The sequence below is a fragment of the Balaenoptera physalus genome (genome assembly GCF_965194825.1).
Source record: "Balaenoptera physalus genome assembly, chromosome: 12".
In the NCBI taxonomy this organism is placed as follows: Eukaryota; Metazoa; Chordata; class Mammalia; order Artiodactyla; family Balaenopteridae; genus Balaenoptera; species Balaenoptera physalus.
The window spans coordinates 24,292,105-24,309,963 of record NC_138897.1 but is presented as its reverse complement, the minus strand read 5'-3'; the positions used below and the strand labels follow the sequence as shown (position 1 = coordinate 24,309,963).

Below are 17,859 nucleotides of genomic sequence, written 5' to 3'. Positions count from 1 at the left end.
CATTTAATCCACCTGCCGCCCTTCTCAACCATGCTTCCTCAATGAGAATCACCTGGGGAGCTTTAACAGTTCCAAGGAAGGGACCCCACCCTGAGGAACTCCTATTCACTGGTGAAGGGTGGGACCCCAGTATCTGATTTTTTTAAGTTCCTCCATAACTCTAAAGGATTGTGCTTCCAGTGTTGACAAATGCAGTGACCAAAGCTTGGGCAACTCTTCTTGGATCTCAAAGGGAGCTCTTCATATCACTGGCAAGAGCAGAAAGGATTCCATCATGTCTCTCTCCCTCTGAAATCTGTCTGCGTAGTTTCCTTCCCTATATTCTGATAATTCTTGAAGTGTGGCCCCCAGGGCCATCAGTATCACCTGGGAACTTTTTAGAAAGACAAAATATGGGGCCTCACTGCAGACCTACTCAATCAGAAGGGCTGGGGGTGGGGCTGGTCTTCACACCTCCTGGGGGGTTCTTCCTCCCCAGGGAGGAAACGGGGTGTCTTCACACCTCCTGGGGGGTTCTTCCCTCTCAGGCTAAGAAAGACTCCTCGCTGAGGCTCAACACGCACCTCAGCTCCAGATCCCCTTGCCTTCACCACCGTGCTCCATCATGGTCCCATCTCTCCACCAGCAACTCTCTCTCTCAGCTGCCTCTTGACTTTTCCTCTGTTCTCCTTTCCGGCTAAATTGTTGAAGTGGTCGCTTTTACTGCCCAGTCCCACGAAATTCACTGGTTCTCAACACCTTCTGCACATTGGAATCACTTTTACAAAGACAAATGCCTGGCTCCCACTCCCAGAAATTCTGATTTAATTTGTTTTGGATGCTGCCTGGGCAAAGGGATTTTTAAGAGTTTTCAGGTGGTTCTAATGACAGTCAAGGTTAAGAGTCGCTGCTTTAATTCCTTCCTTAGCTGCTCCCTCTCAGCCCCATCCTATTGAAATTGCCTTCTCCCTCTGAAGCATGGGGTGGTAACTGACTCCCCACATTGTTGTCCTCCACTGTCCTCTCATTTTTCTCCTCTTGTTTTCCCAGCCTCGCTAACCACACCTTCTGCTTTCTCTTCCTGGTTCCTGAGTAAAACTGTGGCCTATTTCCCAGATCTCACCTTTCTTCTCAGCCATGCCCCCTATCTCACCTCTTACTGCAATGTTAACTCTCAAATCCAATTCTAACCTTTAGACCCACCTTTCCACCTGCCAGAGAGGCAATGTTAGCGATCCTGCTAGGCCCTCGGGCCAACCTGCGACTCGTGTTACCATCCTTTCTTCCCACCCCCAACCCAGTTCCAACTTTCTGGCTTCCATCATACCTGGCACAAATTAAAAGCTGAATTCATACTGACTGAGCTGAATCACATCCTTGAGGAGTATATTACTCTTGGCCAGAGCTTTGTGGATTTCTAACCCCACAATCAGATATGGGCTTTCCCTCCTTTGAATAATAATAAAGACATTTGAAAACTTACTTTGTGCCAGGAAACTTACCAAGGGCTTTACTTCTGTGATCTTGTCTGAGCCTCAGAGCAACCCTTTAAAGGAGGTTTGGATGTTAACTCTGTTTCACGGATGCGCAAAGTGAGGCTGGGGGGTGGGGGGAGAGGTGTTCTAGGTCAGAGAGCCAGTATTCAACCCAACTCTACCCCACGCTAGAGGCTAAGCACTTGCCAGTGGTTCCCAAATGTTAGTGGGTATCAGGATGAAGGGGATGCCAGGGGATGCTATTCCAGTTGGTCCACATGTGGGCCATGAGTCCTCATGTTTAGTAAGTACCCCAGGTGGTATAGAGCTCATACTTCAAGAAACACTGCTCTGTGCTCCATGGCGTCTCAAAGTAAAGAGAAGACGTCCATTGGGAGTGCCTTGGTGTCCTTCCTCCTCCTCCTTCCTGATGGGGCTTTCCATCATATACAAATGAGGAAGAACTCTGAACTTCCAAAGCATTCATCTGCACTTAAGAAGCTCCCCTCACTGCACCCTGTGTTATGTGTGTGCTAATATCCCTGGCCCCTCCTCAACACTAGGCTCTCAGGGCCTTGAAGGCAGGGACCACACCTGACCCATATTTGTATCCTCTGCACGTCCTAACACAATGTCTTGCACAAAATAGAACTCAAGAAATAGTAGGTGAATTGTGTGTTGGCTGGACCTAGTGATTTGCTTATAGCAAATAAAACATAGCAAAGGTGATGACGGGACATCACTTCCATGATTAGGTTATATGACTGTGACTTTTGTCTTGCTGGAATTTTCTCTGGCTCTTCTCATATGCTTGCTCTGATGAAGCAAGCTGACATATTGTGAACTGCCCTATGGAGCGACCCATGTGACAAGAAACTAAGGGTGGCCTCAGACCCTCGAGAAACTGAATTCTCCTAATAGCTAAGTGAGTGAGCTTGGAAGCAGATTCTGCACTAGTCAAGTCTTCAGACTCGACTTGAAGAACCACAGCCCCAGCTGACACTTTGAGGGCAGCCACGTGATACACCCAGAAGCAGAGGATCCAGAAAAGCTGTGTCTAAATTAAACTGTGAGATGATAAATGTGTGTTGTTTGAAGCCACTAAGTTTGGGGGTAATTTGTTATGCAGCAATAGATGACTAATAAAATCGCATACAAAAAGCGTCCTGTGATGATTGACTCACTAGCAAGAACTTCAACCTAGCAATTGCTCTCCTGCCCTTCATGGTAGGTTGGTTTCCCAAATGCTCTTACCTGCTAAGGCAGCATCTTCAAACTGGGGTTTGTGGTCCACCGGTGTATGCCAAGACTTTTCAAGGAGTTGTTACTCCGTAGTTTGTTTTAAGAAAATCAATTTCCAGATCCTAAGTGTCCATATCTAGTGGTAACTGTAAACACGACTTTGCCAGAAAACAAGCCTGAGTTGGGGGGCTCATCTCAGAGGGCCCTTCTCACTTCTTCTCCCACTTTGCAGAAGAAAACGCATTTCTCAATCCTCCTGAATAGTAGGGTGGTGCTTTCCTTGGGAAGCAAAAGCCTTCGGGGCACCAAACAGAGGACAATTGGAAAACTTCCTTGTTGAGAGTGAGTGACTCTGATGAAGGGACCACACATTCTGTTCAGGTTAGGTGGTTTCCAATTCTGTTATCAACAAAATTAGAGGAGGAACTAAGCCATTGTCACCTGACAGTTTATTAAAGATAAACTTTTGATGGATCACCATGTGATTGTTGGCAACTCAGAAGGAATTCAAAGAATTAAGGGACCCTGTTCTAACAAAACTTTCTTTACCGTCTACTTTTTTATGTAAGCAAATATATAACACTTATGTCTATAACAAAAATACACATAGATTTTTGAAATTGTATAATAGCATTTGTGACCATTCATTTCAGAATAATTTTAATACTTGACCACTGCAAATTTTTAAAATATATTAATTTATATACATATTTTTGTTATAGATAAGTATTATATGGTGGTTCTTAAAGGAGTTTCTAGCATTAAAAAATGTAGGATAAGATTCTGTGGGGAAAGTGGAACAGAATTCCAGGCTCAAGGGAAAAAATGAATGATTTAAAGAATTTGTGTGGTTGTTAAATGGGCAGTGGAGGGTATCAAATTGTTATGGCAGAGTCCATTGGGTTCACTTGATATAAGTTTTATTTTAAGCTGACAATATTTACGATATGCCAGAAATTACGTATTTTCCAACTATTTAAACTTATTAAAAATGTTCGTTATTAACCTAAAAATGTGTGACGACATACATGGTTTTTCAAAATTCCTTTAGAGAATTTGAGAACAAGAAAGTCTGAAGCCCATGGAGCGAAGGGCATCTGCTTCCACGACCTCCCAAATTAGATCTTTATTAGAAATTCAGGATTTAAAATGGTGTTAAGAACCTGAAGCTGTGGAACACTTTCACCTTTGCAGTTCATTCGGTGGTCATCTCCGAGTCCCTCTTAGGGCAAAGCAGACTTATTTTTCACCTGTTCTGAATTAGCACTCAGCCTGAGTGCAGATTTAAGCCGTGACTTCTGTCACTGTTTGTCAGGGAGAGACAGTGACACAGACCCCAGCCTGGATTTCCCACCGGCCACTCCTCTGTGGGATGCAGGTGGGTGGTGATGAGGGCGGAAGCCGTGACACATGAGGATGGTTGAAAACCACTGGGGTGATTTGATTTGGGTAAGAAAAGACTCTGGGCGCTGAGGACTGGTGAGAGATTCGGACATCAAAACTATTTTCAAACACTTGAAAATCTGTCATGTGAAAGAGGGATTAGGCTGGGTCTGGTTCCTGGAGGCCAGACCACAGGGAGGAAGTGTCTGGGTGATAGATATTGTACAACCATGAAAAACAACTTCTAATAAAGACTAAGAGAGGCATCTCATGGAAAAGTGAGCTTGCTGTCCCTGGGGGAATTCAAGCAGAGGCTGGATTATCACTGCCAAGGATGCTGTAGATTCTGCCACTGGGTGGGGGTGAGCTGCACCACCCCTGGGAGTCAGTGGCTGTGCCCCGGTGGCTGCCTTCCATACACCTGGCTCACGACATCAAACAAAGTTTAGAGCTGTTGTCACAAATGCTGTATTGATAACCTCAAGCGAAGAAAACCCCCCCTGTCAAAGCTTGCTCCGTGGGAAGGTTTGATAGCAATGCTTTACAACTCAGTGAGACCGAAAGTCCTGTGTTCCCTTTAGGGGGGTTTCATTTAAAGCTTGACTTTAATCCTAAATGGAATGAAAGGCTTTGCTTCCTACTGGGCATCCTGACTCTGCCGCAAAAGGGTTGGGTTCTTTTCTTGGGGGAAGTGGGAGAGAAAAGAGTGGAGTTTACACTTTCCCAGAACCTCCAAAACCTCTGGTCATGGAAGCTCTTCCAAGACCCAAGGGCTATTGAGTAAATAACTGTAATGACCCTCCCACCCCACCCCCCACCTCCAGGATGGAGTGACCTATCTATTGGAGTTTGGATGGAGAGGAAACAGGAGGAAAATGAGGTGGTGTGGCTCTGAGTAAACACAATGTAACCACCTGCATGCCCACAGGCTATAACCACCCCGCCCCCTCAACGTAACCCTGAGACTCTAGTCCTCCGATCACTGCCCATCTCACTGTCACTTGCTCTCAAGTAAGCAGCTGCAGGATCCCTTTCCGGAGGATTCCCAGGGACATGTATAGTTTAGCCCTAGCATCTTGCGCCCTCTTCTGGACACTTTTCCCAACGGCTAGTTTTATTTTTGCTTTTTCTCTCATTTTCAATATTCCATAATTTTCTGATCTTCCAAAGTCATAACTGGAAGATCCTTAAAGAGATCAATATCCAACCTTCTCATTTGACAAGTGAAAAAACTGAGGCTCCCAGAGGAGACAGACCTGCCCAAAGTCACACTGCTGATTGGTGGCTGAGCTGCTCTTGGCCTGGACATTTCTGGGAAGAACTAGGAAGTGGATAGGGGTTCACGAGTCCTGCTTGAGTAGCAGAGAATTTCACTCACAATCTCCACCCACTTGCCTTGTTCACAAAACATACCCTTCACCCCCTCTCACCTGTTAATAAAATTGAACCATTAAACCGAGATCTCACTGTGGGGCTCAAGTTTCTGTCTGATTCCAGATGAGACTTTCTCCTGTTCTGAGACGGAGAGGGAATCAGAACCAGAGGGTGGGCTGAGGATAGATCTCAGGGCTTGTATTAATTACACAACCCTGTAAATTAATAAAAACTGCTTGGAATATGCTGTCTGCTTCCAAATCCTACCCATCCTTTAAGACCATGATTGGCTACACGCTAGAATCACCTAGGAATCACTTCAAAAGGGCTGATCTCTGCGTCTCATCCCAGAATCTCTGGCTGAGGTCTTTACACTCCCAGGTAATTCTAAAGCGGAGCTACTAAACCTCTGCTTTTGGTCTTACCCCCTGTCCCACCTTCTCCATGAAGCCTTCCTCCACTGCATGGATACACTGTATATGTTTCTATTCTATTTGGTACCTGGGATTGACAATGTCTTTAATATACTTTGAAATGCTTCAGTACATGTACTTATTTTGCATTTTAATTCTAGGGGTAGCCAGATAATATGCTATCAAGAATTTACATTGCAGGGTTTGGTCAGCTGGCATATCAGAAAAAGCCACATCCCATACACAGCCTACAGCTTCTTCTGCTATTCATATCTGAATCAATAACCAAGTCTTGGCTAATTAGCACACCAATGTCCAAATGAGTTGTTATAGGTTATCTCCCAGGAGCTGATCAAGGACCAGTCCTTTCTTTGGAATGTGTAGGGTTTGAGCACCCCAAGCCTGCTGACTTAACCCTTTACTATAACAATCCCCTAAACAGAATATGCTCTTTTACATAATTTGGCTTTAATGAAGCAAACTTATCACTAATAGTTCCAAAATCTACCTCTGGAAAAAAAATGAACCATTAAAGAAATACATTAAAACATGTATATAGGGACACACATTTTTCCTTTGGCCTCAGGCTCTAATCTGGCCCAGCCCAACACTGTCAGACCTTTATTTAAAATTTTGAAATTTCATTCCTCATGGATTTTTGGCATGAATTTTGATTTTTACAAATATTATTTATCATGATTACTGAGTTTTTGGTGCCCCTTAAGTTTTGCACCCAAGGCTAGTGCCTCACTCACCACACCCTAATCCTGGTGCCCTAACCATCAAGGCTGTTGCTTCTCATTTTTCTTTCTTTCTTTTTTTTTTGCATCCATATTCCATTGATTTTAATACTTTTTCATCACATTATAGAATTATAAGACTGGGATAAAATGGGCAAACTTTTATAATAGCATAGAAAGTCTACTGTTTCTTCTTTTTCTTTTTTTATATTCATTTAAAAAAATTTTTTATTTTATATTGGAGTATAGTTGATTAACAATGTTGTGTTAGTTTCAGGTGTACAGCAAAGTGATTCAGTTATACATATACATGTATCTATTCTTTTTCAAATTCTTTTCCCATTTAGGTCATTACAGAATATTGAGCAGAGTTCCCTGTGCTATACAGTAGGTCCTTGTTGGTTATCTATTTTAAATGTTGTTGCTTCTCATTTTTCTAACCTCAAATAACACCGAATCTGAAAGGCTTCCCTCATCACCCGGCCTATGATAGCACCCTCCCTTTTCTTTTAATCACTTCACACTCTGAAATTGCCTTATTCATATTCTTATTATTTTCTGTCTATCCCTTCCTCCCAACCAATATAAGCTTCATAAAAGCAGAAACCGTGTCCATCTTATTCACTGCTGAACTCCCAGACTTCAGAAGAGTGTCCCTTGCATAGTAGATGCTCAATAAATGTTAGTTGCTTTGAGCCTCTGCCTGGGGACTGAAGCATTTTTGTCAGGGTGGACACAAAAAGCGGGCACCCAGGTGAGGTTCTCTCTATTATGACTGCCAAGCTGCCCTCTGTGGCTTGGGGAGGGGGGAGCGTCCAGTGGCTGAAAGGACCCACAGAGACAAATCCAGATGGAACATTAGACTCGAAGGAAGCCTCTAGCTATTTCCAATTTTACCAGTTTAACAAGAGCTGTTTACAGAGCACAGACAAGTTGCACTCTTGTCAGAGTGCAGAAAACACCTTGCATATTCAAACGTCACGTCATTCAAATTAGCTACATGTATACTCTCCAGCTTTGCAGAAAACACCCCTTTCCCACCACCTCTGAGCTTATTAAGAGATACTTTGGCCTGTGGTCTGTCCTGGGAAAATGATTCATCCTTTTCTGGTGGTGATTAGTGTTTCTAGGCACCTACTATTAAAATACAAACCTCTAAAGGAAAAGGCAGGAACAAGTCATCAGATGTGAATGTTTGCATTTTAATGCCTGTGATTCTGAGTCTTGTGTTGCTTTCTGGCTCTTGCCCAGTCGTCACCGCCATTCTTTCCGGACCCAGAGTCCTCATGGGGTGTGACCCCATCCTTCTCCTTCTGGCCTCCTGCTTGCCTCTGCACGCTTCCTACCGCCCAAATCTCTCCTTCTGTCCCCTAGATCTGCCCGTGCACAACCCTCTGACAACTTCCTGCCTCATTCAAGGTACCAGCCAGGGTCCTCCTCGCAGTGGCCTTGGCTCTGCTCCCTCCCGCTCCGCTCCAGCTGCCCGCCCTGGCAAACCTCACGGCCAGTCCCTCTTGGGTGCCTTTTCCGTCTCCTCTGTGGTTTTCACCCCCTCACCTCCTCAGGGCTTCTCCCATGAGGTCTTCCTGTCTGCTTCATTTAAACCTGCACATCCCCTTGTCATTCCATATCCCGCCCCCCCTTTATTTTTCTCTATACCATTATCACAGTATAGCATATTATATTTTTTCCATATTTATTTGTTTATTGTTTCCCCCCCTTGTGTGAATGTTAAGCTGTTTTATTCTCTTCTAGGGGCAGCCTCACTTAATTCTGGTTCTTTCCAACATGAAGAGGTAGTCTGGGTGATGTATTAGTTCCCTAGGGATGGCTGCCGTGACAAAGAACCACAAACTGGGTGACTTAAAACCATGGAAATGTACTGCCTCACAGTTCTGGGGGCTAGAAGCCCCAAATCTAGGTGTCAGCAGGGCCATGACCCCTCTGAAGCCTGTAAGGGAGGACCCTTCCTTGCCTCTTCCACCTTCTGGTGGTTTCCCAGCAAAACCTGGCATCCTGGGCTTGCAGCTGTATCGCTCCACTCTCTGCCTTCATTGTCACATGGCCTTCTCCCTAGTGTGTCTGTGTCCCTCTGTGTCCTTTCCTCTTTTTATAAGGACACCAGTTACATTGGATTAAAGGCCAACATACTCCAGCGTGACCCATCTTATCTAATCACACTTGCAGTGAACCGATTTCCAAATAAAGTCACATTTTGGTACTGGGGGGATTAGGACTTCAACGTATCATTTTTTGAAGGGAACAGAATTCATCCCATAAAAGGTGATATCTCAGGATGTCCTTGTCCGGTGGCCGTTCTGTCCCATCAAGACAAAGACATGGGGCTGGAGACAAAGCCTTCCTTCTTGTCTTCACCATTTATTCTACAAGCATTTACAGGGCCAGGCATTTGCTATCAATGAGACAAAAAAGTGACAGGCAAGCGCCTCCAAGGAGTGCCCAGGCTCGTGATAGCACCGACTGAGCAGTGATCACACTGCCGGTGTTTTGGTCCTGTGCAAGCCCACGCGTGAGAGGGGCCTCCTCCTCTCCATGGCCATCTGTCAGCAGCCACCTGCCGGCACCTGCCATAATATTTGCACCCCCAGCCTTGGCAGCTTTGCAGTGTGGGGAGGCATAGCGTTTAGGATTTCATCTTTATGCTCTAGCTAAAAGTTTACGGTCTACTTTCTCCTTCAACATGTGTTACTCCATAAATTAGGCTGTAAAATTCTCACGTACACAAAAATTTGAAGAACCCAGACAAAATTCTAATTTGAAAAGATGCATGCACGCCTATGTTCATAGCAGCACTATTTACAATAGCCAAGACATGGAAACAACCTAAACGTCTATCGACAGATGAATGGATAAAGAAGATGTGGTACATATATACGCAATGAATATTACTCAGCCATAAAAAAGAATGAAATAATGCCATTTGCAGCAGCATGGATGGACCTAGAGATATGATATCACTTATATGTGGAATCTAAAATATGACACAAATGAACATAACTACAAAACAGAAAAAGACAGACCTAGAGAACAGACTTGTGGTTGCCAAGTGGGAGAAGGTGGTGGAGGGAAGGATTGGGAAGCTGGAATTAGCAGATGCAAACTAGTATATATAGGACGGATAAACAACAAGGTCCTACTGTATAGCACAGGGAACTATATTCAATATCCTGTGATAAACCATAATGGAAAAGAATATGAAAAAGAATATATATATGTATAACTGAATCACTGTGCTATACAGCAGAAATTAAACACAACATTGTAAATCAACTATACTTCAATAAAAAAGTTTTTAAATATTTTTTAAGTTGAAGAAACATGACAGGGTCAGGTTCATTCTCCCCTTTTATAACATCCTCCCATCAATCAGCCCCTCCTCTTCTAAAGTTAATCAGTAGTGTGGATGGGAAAATCGCTGGCTGCTTGGCAATAATGATCAAACATAGTAATGCACGTCTCCTTTGACCTAGAAATTCCACTTTAGGGATACACTTTCCTGATATGCTCATAAGTTCGTTCATGGCAGCATGATGTGAAATAACAAAAAACTGGAAACCACCTGAATGTCCAGCTGCAGGAGTCTCCTGCTGGCATGAAGCTCTAAGGTTTGTCCACGGAGATATCGGTCCAAGCCTGGGTGGTAGCCATCTCAGAGGTTACTTCGCCAGAACGTTTTCTGGTGAGGAGAGAGCATTGCACACATAAGAACAGTTGAGTTTGGGGTCAGAAAAGAGAGACAGGAGAGCTGGTTGTGGATGAGGGGAGAGTAGGTAGCTATGTGTCCTTGTGGGAGAAAAAGTCATGAGAGACATGTCCAGGGGTGGCGGTTATGGAGGGGGACCCTGCCCACTGGGTGCTGGGCTGGGAGGAGAGATGATGTCATGGGGGGAGGGGGTCTGAAAGTGGACACAGGAACTGACAGAGAGAAAACTTGATTTTTGAATTTTTACTGTCGTAAGCCAAGGTGGCTTGGGTGACACCTCTTACAAGAAATGTAATTTCTCTGCTAATAAATGGAAAAGACCCTCTTCTTCCTGACAGTGCAGACCCCTGTATTTAGCACCCATTTTGGAGAAAGCACATTCAGTCTGAGTGGTTCCCTCCCTAACCTGTTTACTGAACAGAAATTTCTCTGGTTCTTGGCCCTAGACTTAGGATTTGATTTGCAGCATTTACAAAGAAGTGATTTGTTGTTTTGTCTAATTGCTCTAAATACTTATCTGGCTCTATTTTCCCCATCCCAGTTTCCCACAAATCACTCTGAGCTGCGTCCAGCTTCTCTCCCCCTGTCAGGTGCCAGACCCTGGCTTCCCAGGGCTGGAGCAAGACTCTGCAGTTAGCCCTTTGAAAAAAAGAGCTAGAGTGGCCACAGCCAGGTCCTGGGAGCCCGGGGCCTGCAGGGGAAAAGCAATGTGTCTGGGTTTGCAATGCAGGGATGCAGGGAGAGGTGTGTGCCTATGTGCACAGCAGAGCTTAGGAATTTCACGATTAGCAGCATGCTAAATTCACACACACACACACACACACACACACTGGGGCAGCCAACCACGCGCAGAGTATTCTGTAGGGAAACAGTGGTACTTCTCCTCCTGTCTCACTCAGACTGTAACTATATACACAGAGAGTTGAAGGACTGAATCCATCACTCCAGGACTTCTTCCACGTGAATCGGGACCATTAAGCATTTATTCAAAGCCCGCCACGGGCATGGTGTTCATCCTGAGTACCTACCTACATTTTCACATTGGGATTCCCAACAAAATGGGGATTTTATTGTTTGCTTTTATTTTTTGATTGAACTCCTTAGTTCAGCAGTTTGAACTAAGTAGTTCAAAATTCTGCAACCTAAAAAAAAGTTCTAGAAAACACTGCTGCTCCAAAGTGGAACGTTAGAAAGAGCCCTGGATTTGGAGACAGACAGCTCCAGTTCTAATCCTGACCTTCCCGGCTGCCTGACCTTAGGGTCTAAGGGACTAAGTCACTCTGGCCCTGAATGTCTTCATTTGTAAACTTTGTTTAATTATGTCTGCCCACGAGAAAATGGATAAATGAATTGTGGTACATTCAGACAATGTAATAGTGCCCAGCAAGGACAAAGAATGAACTCTCGGCATGTGTGCAGAACATGGAGGAATCACATCCACATTATGTCGAGTGGAAGATAGCAGGTTCCATTTATATGAAGTTCAAGAGCAGGCAAAACTAATGGGTGACGATAGAAATCAGAATAGTGGTTACTTCTGAGGGGGCCCTGACTGGGAAGGGGCATGAGAACCTTCAGGATTCTGGAAATGTTCCATATCTTGATCTGCTGGTTATACAGGAGCAAACGTGTAAACATTCACCACACCACGTGCTTCACAAATTTTACTGTATGAATGTTATATCTCAGTTACAAAAAAAAGAAGAACAATCCCTGTCAAATGCCTGTGGCTATGGTGAGGGCGAGTAGAACTGGACATACTTGTAAAACAGCAAACACGTACGAACGGTTACTGTTAAGTAATAATAATGTGTTAGAAAGATGCTAGATTCTCGAGAAAGCCAGGCTGTTCTTGCAGCCCAGAACTACCTTGACTTGGAATAGAAACAGAGCGTTTCTGGGAAGTTACATCATTTCACTGGAAGGATAGGATACGTGTTGGGTCTGCACTATTTCTGAGGTTGAGTTATAGCACTTGCCATCTGTTGAGCACTAACTCTCTCCTGTAGCATCTCACTTAACTCCCCAGCAGTCAAGGTGAGGGCTGCCTCTGCTGCCCTCAGCTCTGACCTTTCAAACGGTTTTGGAAGTCAGTCAAACACCCAGGCCCCAACTCTCAAAGCTGCCAAGGCTTGTCAGGCACCCACTGCCTGTCACGTACTGATGCACTTTCTTCTTGCTGAGGTCAACATTCCAAACGATTCCGTCACACGGTGTTATCCGTACCGCCAAGACTGCGCCCCTAGTGGGAAAGGAGGCGAGGTGTCCGCTCATGAAGCGTGCCTAAGCCGGTTGTGCAGTTACTGAAGTTCTACAGGCAATGCATTTCTATTGGAATCTGGTGACGTTTAGCAGATTTTCCTTTTTCTCAATTGGAAAATGGGACTTTTGGGTCTGCCTCAGAGCTCTCTGACCTCCTGCCCCCAAGACAGATTCCCAGTGGAGTCGAGTCCTCTTCTCACTATGACCTGCCCCCGACACTCCTCTCCAAAGATCCCCTTCCTTCTCCAGGTCACCTATAGTCCACACGACCTATAAGTCCAGCTCAAGTGCCACCTTCTCCTGGAAGCCTCCTTGATTGTCCCAGCCATAGTTCACCTTTTGCTTTGCCAAAAACCCAGAGCAGCAGTGGCGTGGCTCTGAAGCATGACTTAGCTGGTACCGCCCTCCTCCAACTCGCCAAAAGCTCCTCCAAGATCCTCCAATTAAACATAAGTGGGGGGCTTCTCTGGTGGCGCACTGGTTAAGAATCCGCCTGCCAATGCAGGGGACACGGGTTCGAGCCCTGGTCCGGGAAGATCCCACATGCCACAGAGCAACTAAGCCTATGCGCCACAACTACTGAGCCTGTGCTCTAGAGCCCGCGAGCCACAACTACTGAGCCCACGCGCCTAGAGCTCATGCTCCGCAACAAGAGAAGCCACCGCAATGAGAAGCCCGCGCACTGCAATGAAAGAGTAGCCCCCGCTCACCACAACTAGAGAAAGCCCGTGCACAGCAACAAAGACCCAACGCAGCCATAAATAAATTTATTAAAAAAAAAAACATAAATGCAAGGGAAGTCCAAAAGGGAGGGGAGATCTGTATGTGTATGGCGGATTCCTTTTGTTGTGCAGCGGAGGCTAACACAACATTGTAAAGCAACCATACTCCTATAAAAATTAATTTTTTAAAAACCCCATAAAATCTAAGCAGAGGCAGTGCACTGCTATTCAAATGCAGTTTCAAGACACACTTTCTAAGCCTGTCTTCCAACCAGGGGCCTCCCATCAGCCCAAGCTGCACAGGCATTCTGGAGCCTTTAAGAAGGCTTAGCAGTAAATCTGTTCCACGTACTTGATTATATTTAACGCAGCACTGGATTATATGTTGCCTTGTAATGTTCACAATTATTTCTTGTGTCTGGGTCTTGACCGTCAACAAGACTATAAATTCCTCAAGGGAAGAAACAGTGTCAGTCTTATATTGTAGGCTTTGTAGAGTCTAGATACTAAACACTTTGAGATGCTCTGCTAAAAACATGCTTGACTTTGTAAATTGAGCAGATTCATTTTCTTTTCATATTATTTGTAGTAGCAACGCTGATAGTCATAATGAATAGTTGCGAGTGTTCTTATAATTTCATTTTTATTGATTTCTCCAGTTGTTAAACACAATTTATAAAAAGCCAATTGGAATTTAAGCTACACGGCTGCTATTTTCCTAGGTAATATCGTGCATCTTTAAAAACTGTACTCAGCACGTTTTGTAGGCTGATGGAATAAACTGCTCAAAAACAATGCCGGCATCTGTAGCATGCGTATCAACCAACGTTTTAATGCCAATCACGCAACTCCCCAGCTTAGGTTAGTTATTTCTCATTCTGTTCAAATAGCCACTGCAGTTTACTTACACACCGGATAAACAGTGCCTCCCATGGGCTTCCTCAAGTTGACACTTGTGGGTTTGGTATTAACCCCTTTATACAGCACAGGTCCACAATCCTTTATTCCAAACTCTGGGGCCGAATATGTTTTGGAATTCTGAAGGTTTTAGATTTTAGAAATGTAGTCGATGCCTAAGCCGTACATCTTCTAATGCATTTAGCCAGAGCTGGGGTGGTGCTCAGCAGTCAAAATCATTCATAGTTCTGTAGTAAAACCTAGTGGGATAATCTTAAGTAGTTTCATACTTGTTCAGCTCAGATTTTGCTGCTAAATGAGGCTTAGCATCAGACTTTCTGGTCTCAGAGCTGTGTGGCTATTTCAGTTGCAGAGGAGACTGGCGGGCTGGTCTCTCTCCTACAGTGTGCAAGGAGAAGGGTTGGCCGCTGGGCTTGTCAGAGATTCCAGACCCAGGGCACCACCAGCACCATGCATGTCTCATTCATTTGGGGATTACAGTTCAATTCAGCAAACATTTGTTAAGGGGTTTCCATGTGCCACTGTTCTAAGTGCTGTGAGAGATTTTCAGGGGAAAAAGATAGGGCTCTGTATTAGTCTTCTCAGGCTGCCATAACAAAATACCACAGGCTGGGTGGCTTAAACAACAGACCTTTATTTCCTCACAGTTCTGGAGGCTGGAACTCTAAGATCAAGGTGCCAACATGTTGGTTTCTGATGAGGACTCCCTTCCTGGCTTGAAGATGGTCACTTTCTTGCTATGTCCTCACGTGGCTGCTTCTTTGTGCACAGCGAGAGGGCAATCCCTGTGTCTCTTCCTCTTCTTATAAATGCACCGGCCCTATTCGATTAGGGCTCCACCCTTATGACCTCATTAAACCTAATTACCTCCCTAAAGGCCCTATCTCCAAATACAGTCACACTGGGGGTTAAGGCTTCAACATATGAATTTTGGGGAGACACAGTTCAGTTCATACCTGGCTCTTTCCCTCAAACAGCTCATAGTCTAGTAGTGGACACAGGCCTATCAGAGCTAAACTGTGCCCTGTGATAGAAAAGAGAAATAGAGAGCTGGGGGTGAGCAAGGAGTCAGGGCGCCGCCAGGGAGTCTGGGGGGACTACACAACAGACGCTGTTTGAGTTGAGCTCACGGTGAAGGAAAGGCTGGAATTCCAAGGGGCTCGCGGACCCTCTGAGTCCAGGCAGAGCAGTGGGGAAAAGCGCCTACGTGTGAGGAGGAGGGAGGGTGTCTGTTTGGGGGAACAGTAACTCTCAGTTCTGCATAGCTGGGTTCCTGGTGCTCAGAGAATGTTATATAAAACAGCCAACCGTGGCCTCTGCGTATTAGCCCCTAGGTTATGTACTTCTTCACTGCAGGCGGAGACCTGTTAGTTCAAAAGCCTGCCAGTGCCAAACATAAATTTTTACACATCCAATTATTTAAAAAATAGCCCAGACACACAAATGTTTAGCCATTTAGAGCCTGCCTGCTTTGCAAACCCCATGAAACCTCACCCAACAGCTATTACCTGTCGATGAGATAGGACCTTGCAGTAACAAGGCCCCAAACGCTAGGGCGCCCTGGGAGTTCTTGCACCCAGAGAATCCCCACCGTGCTGTTGAGTTGCATCACCTAGACATGTAAGCCCCTGCCCGGTCCCTCTCCCCACTGGGAGGTCCCTTGCCCTCCTGCCCTTCTGGACGCTGGCCCTTCATCTCTGCAAGACTCTGGATGGTCTCGTGCTGTGAGGAGTGACCTCTCCAGCAGCCCTGTCCAAGCACCACCCAACAGAAGCTGTGTGTGCTATGGCCGCCTTGTGGTCCTTGATCAGCCCCAAATCCACTGAAGTCCTGCAGGGGGGCAGAGGGAAATCTGCCACCAAAGGAGCGCCCTTTACTCAGCGTCCAGAAGACACAAAGGGGCAAGATGCCTTTCCCTCAACCCCACTCTCTCCACATCACCCTGGCTAACCTGCTCCCAGCTCTGAGGAGTCTCTCCCCTGAAAGCATCTAGTGGCACAGCAAAAGCAGACAAGAGGGGACTGCCTTGGTGGTGCAGTGGTTAAGAATACGCCTGCCAATGCAGGGGACACGGGTGCGAGCCCTGGTCCGGGAAGATCCCACATGCCGCGGAGCAGCTAAGCCCATGCGCCACGACTACTGAGCCTGAGCTCTAGAGCCCACGAGCCACAACTACTGAGCCCGCGTGCCACAACTACTGAAGCCCGTGTGCCTAGAGCCCGTGTTCTGCAACAAAAGAAGTCACCACAGTGAGAAGCCCGCGCACCGTAAGGAAGAGTAGCCCCCGCTCACTGCAACTAGAGAAAGCCTGCGTGCAGCAATGAAGACCCAACGCAGCCATAAATAAATAAATAAATAAATAAATAAATAAATAAATAAATAAATAAATTTAATTAAAAAAAAAAAAAAGCAGATGAGAGCCATGGTCACCAGCCTTGGGTGCGTGGTCACGATGGGAGTCTGTGAATTCTAGCTCCCCCAGAGGGGAGAGAGAGCACAAACACCTTACGCGCCTTTGCCAGCTCCATGTCAATGTCTGTGCTTCTGGAAGCTAAAGCCATTTCCTGTCCGGAGCTGGGAGCTGTAGAAATGTCCGAGTCTTGCTACCTCCGATGGCTCATCTCCTGGCCCAGCACCCGCCGCTTCAGGTCTGGCTTGGCCTCTTCACGGTCACGGTTCTCTGCCTCCTGTCTGTCAGCTCCGCTGGCTGCTGGCCATTTCAGGGCTGTCCCTCTGGTCTTATGCTATTTTAGCCTTGCTTGGCCCTCTTAGGTCTGGGTGCTAAAGAATCAGAAGGAAGGCTCTATGGTCACCCTTTCACTCTGGCCACTTAGCCTTCCTCTTTTCCCCCAGAACAAATGAGGAAATATTTTCTGAGGGGTTGCTCTGGGCAGACCTTTTGCTGAAAGCTTGGATTCATCAGAGTTGTCTAACACTTGGTACCTGCTTTAAGCAACAGTGCCTAATTGGAGAGAAAACATACACACACCTGGAAAATATGCAAAAAAAACAAACAAACCCCAAAACACATAGTTTTAGCTGTGTGCTGCAGGTCAAATCATAAGTCATAACTTCTCTGGCCTTGTTTCCCTCTGTCTCTCAGATTCCAGCCATGGTTCTGTCCAGGGCACCAGGGTCTGCCTCAGGTGTAGGCCCTGCATCATTCTGCTTTATCGTCCCAGGGCTTTCTCACAACCTCTTTAGCCTCCCATCTATGGTGGGGAAGTCAATGCCGGTAGGGGCACCCCTCAACCAAAGGGGGTGGGAGTGATAAATGCCCCAGCCTCCACCTTGAGCAGTATATACCTGTGAGGTCTACACATTTCTTCAGAAGGCTCCCGAGTGGATTAAGACCCAGTTGCCTACTGTGATAACCACCCTGTAACACGTTCTTCTACTGGTTCCTCCCCTGCTACTCTGCCCACCCCATTCTTCTGCTTCCTGGGTCACCTACCAAAGAACCTAATTGTATCCAAGTCCTTCTAATGGGTTCTGCTTGCGAGGCCACCAAACCCCAGACACTTTCTCGTCTATAAGGTGAAGGATTTGGACTAGACACCCTCTCAGGTCCCTTCTGGCTCAAGAAGCCCCTCAGTTTTTAGACAAGAGAATTGTAGCCCAGAAAGT

General features: G+C 45.8%; 1 protein-coding gene across 1 annotated transcript in view; it reads right to left on the bottom strand.

Annotated features, from left to right (window-relative positions):
- Positions 1–13,370: 13,370 nt before the first annotated feature.
- Positions 13,371–17,859, bottom strand: part of CFAP53 (cilia and flagella associated protein 53) — a 69,935-nt gene continuing 65,446 nt past the window's right edge. The window contains exon 8 of the mRNA XM_082416609.1: positions 13,371–17,013. Within this exon, the coding sequence (XP_082272735.1) occupies positions 17,001–17,013 (13 nt within the window). The 3' untranslated portion in view covers positions 13,371–17,000. The remainder of the gene's footprint in view (positions 17,014–17,859) is intronic.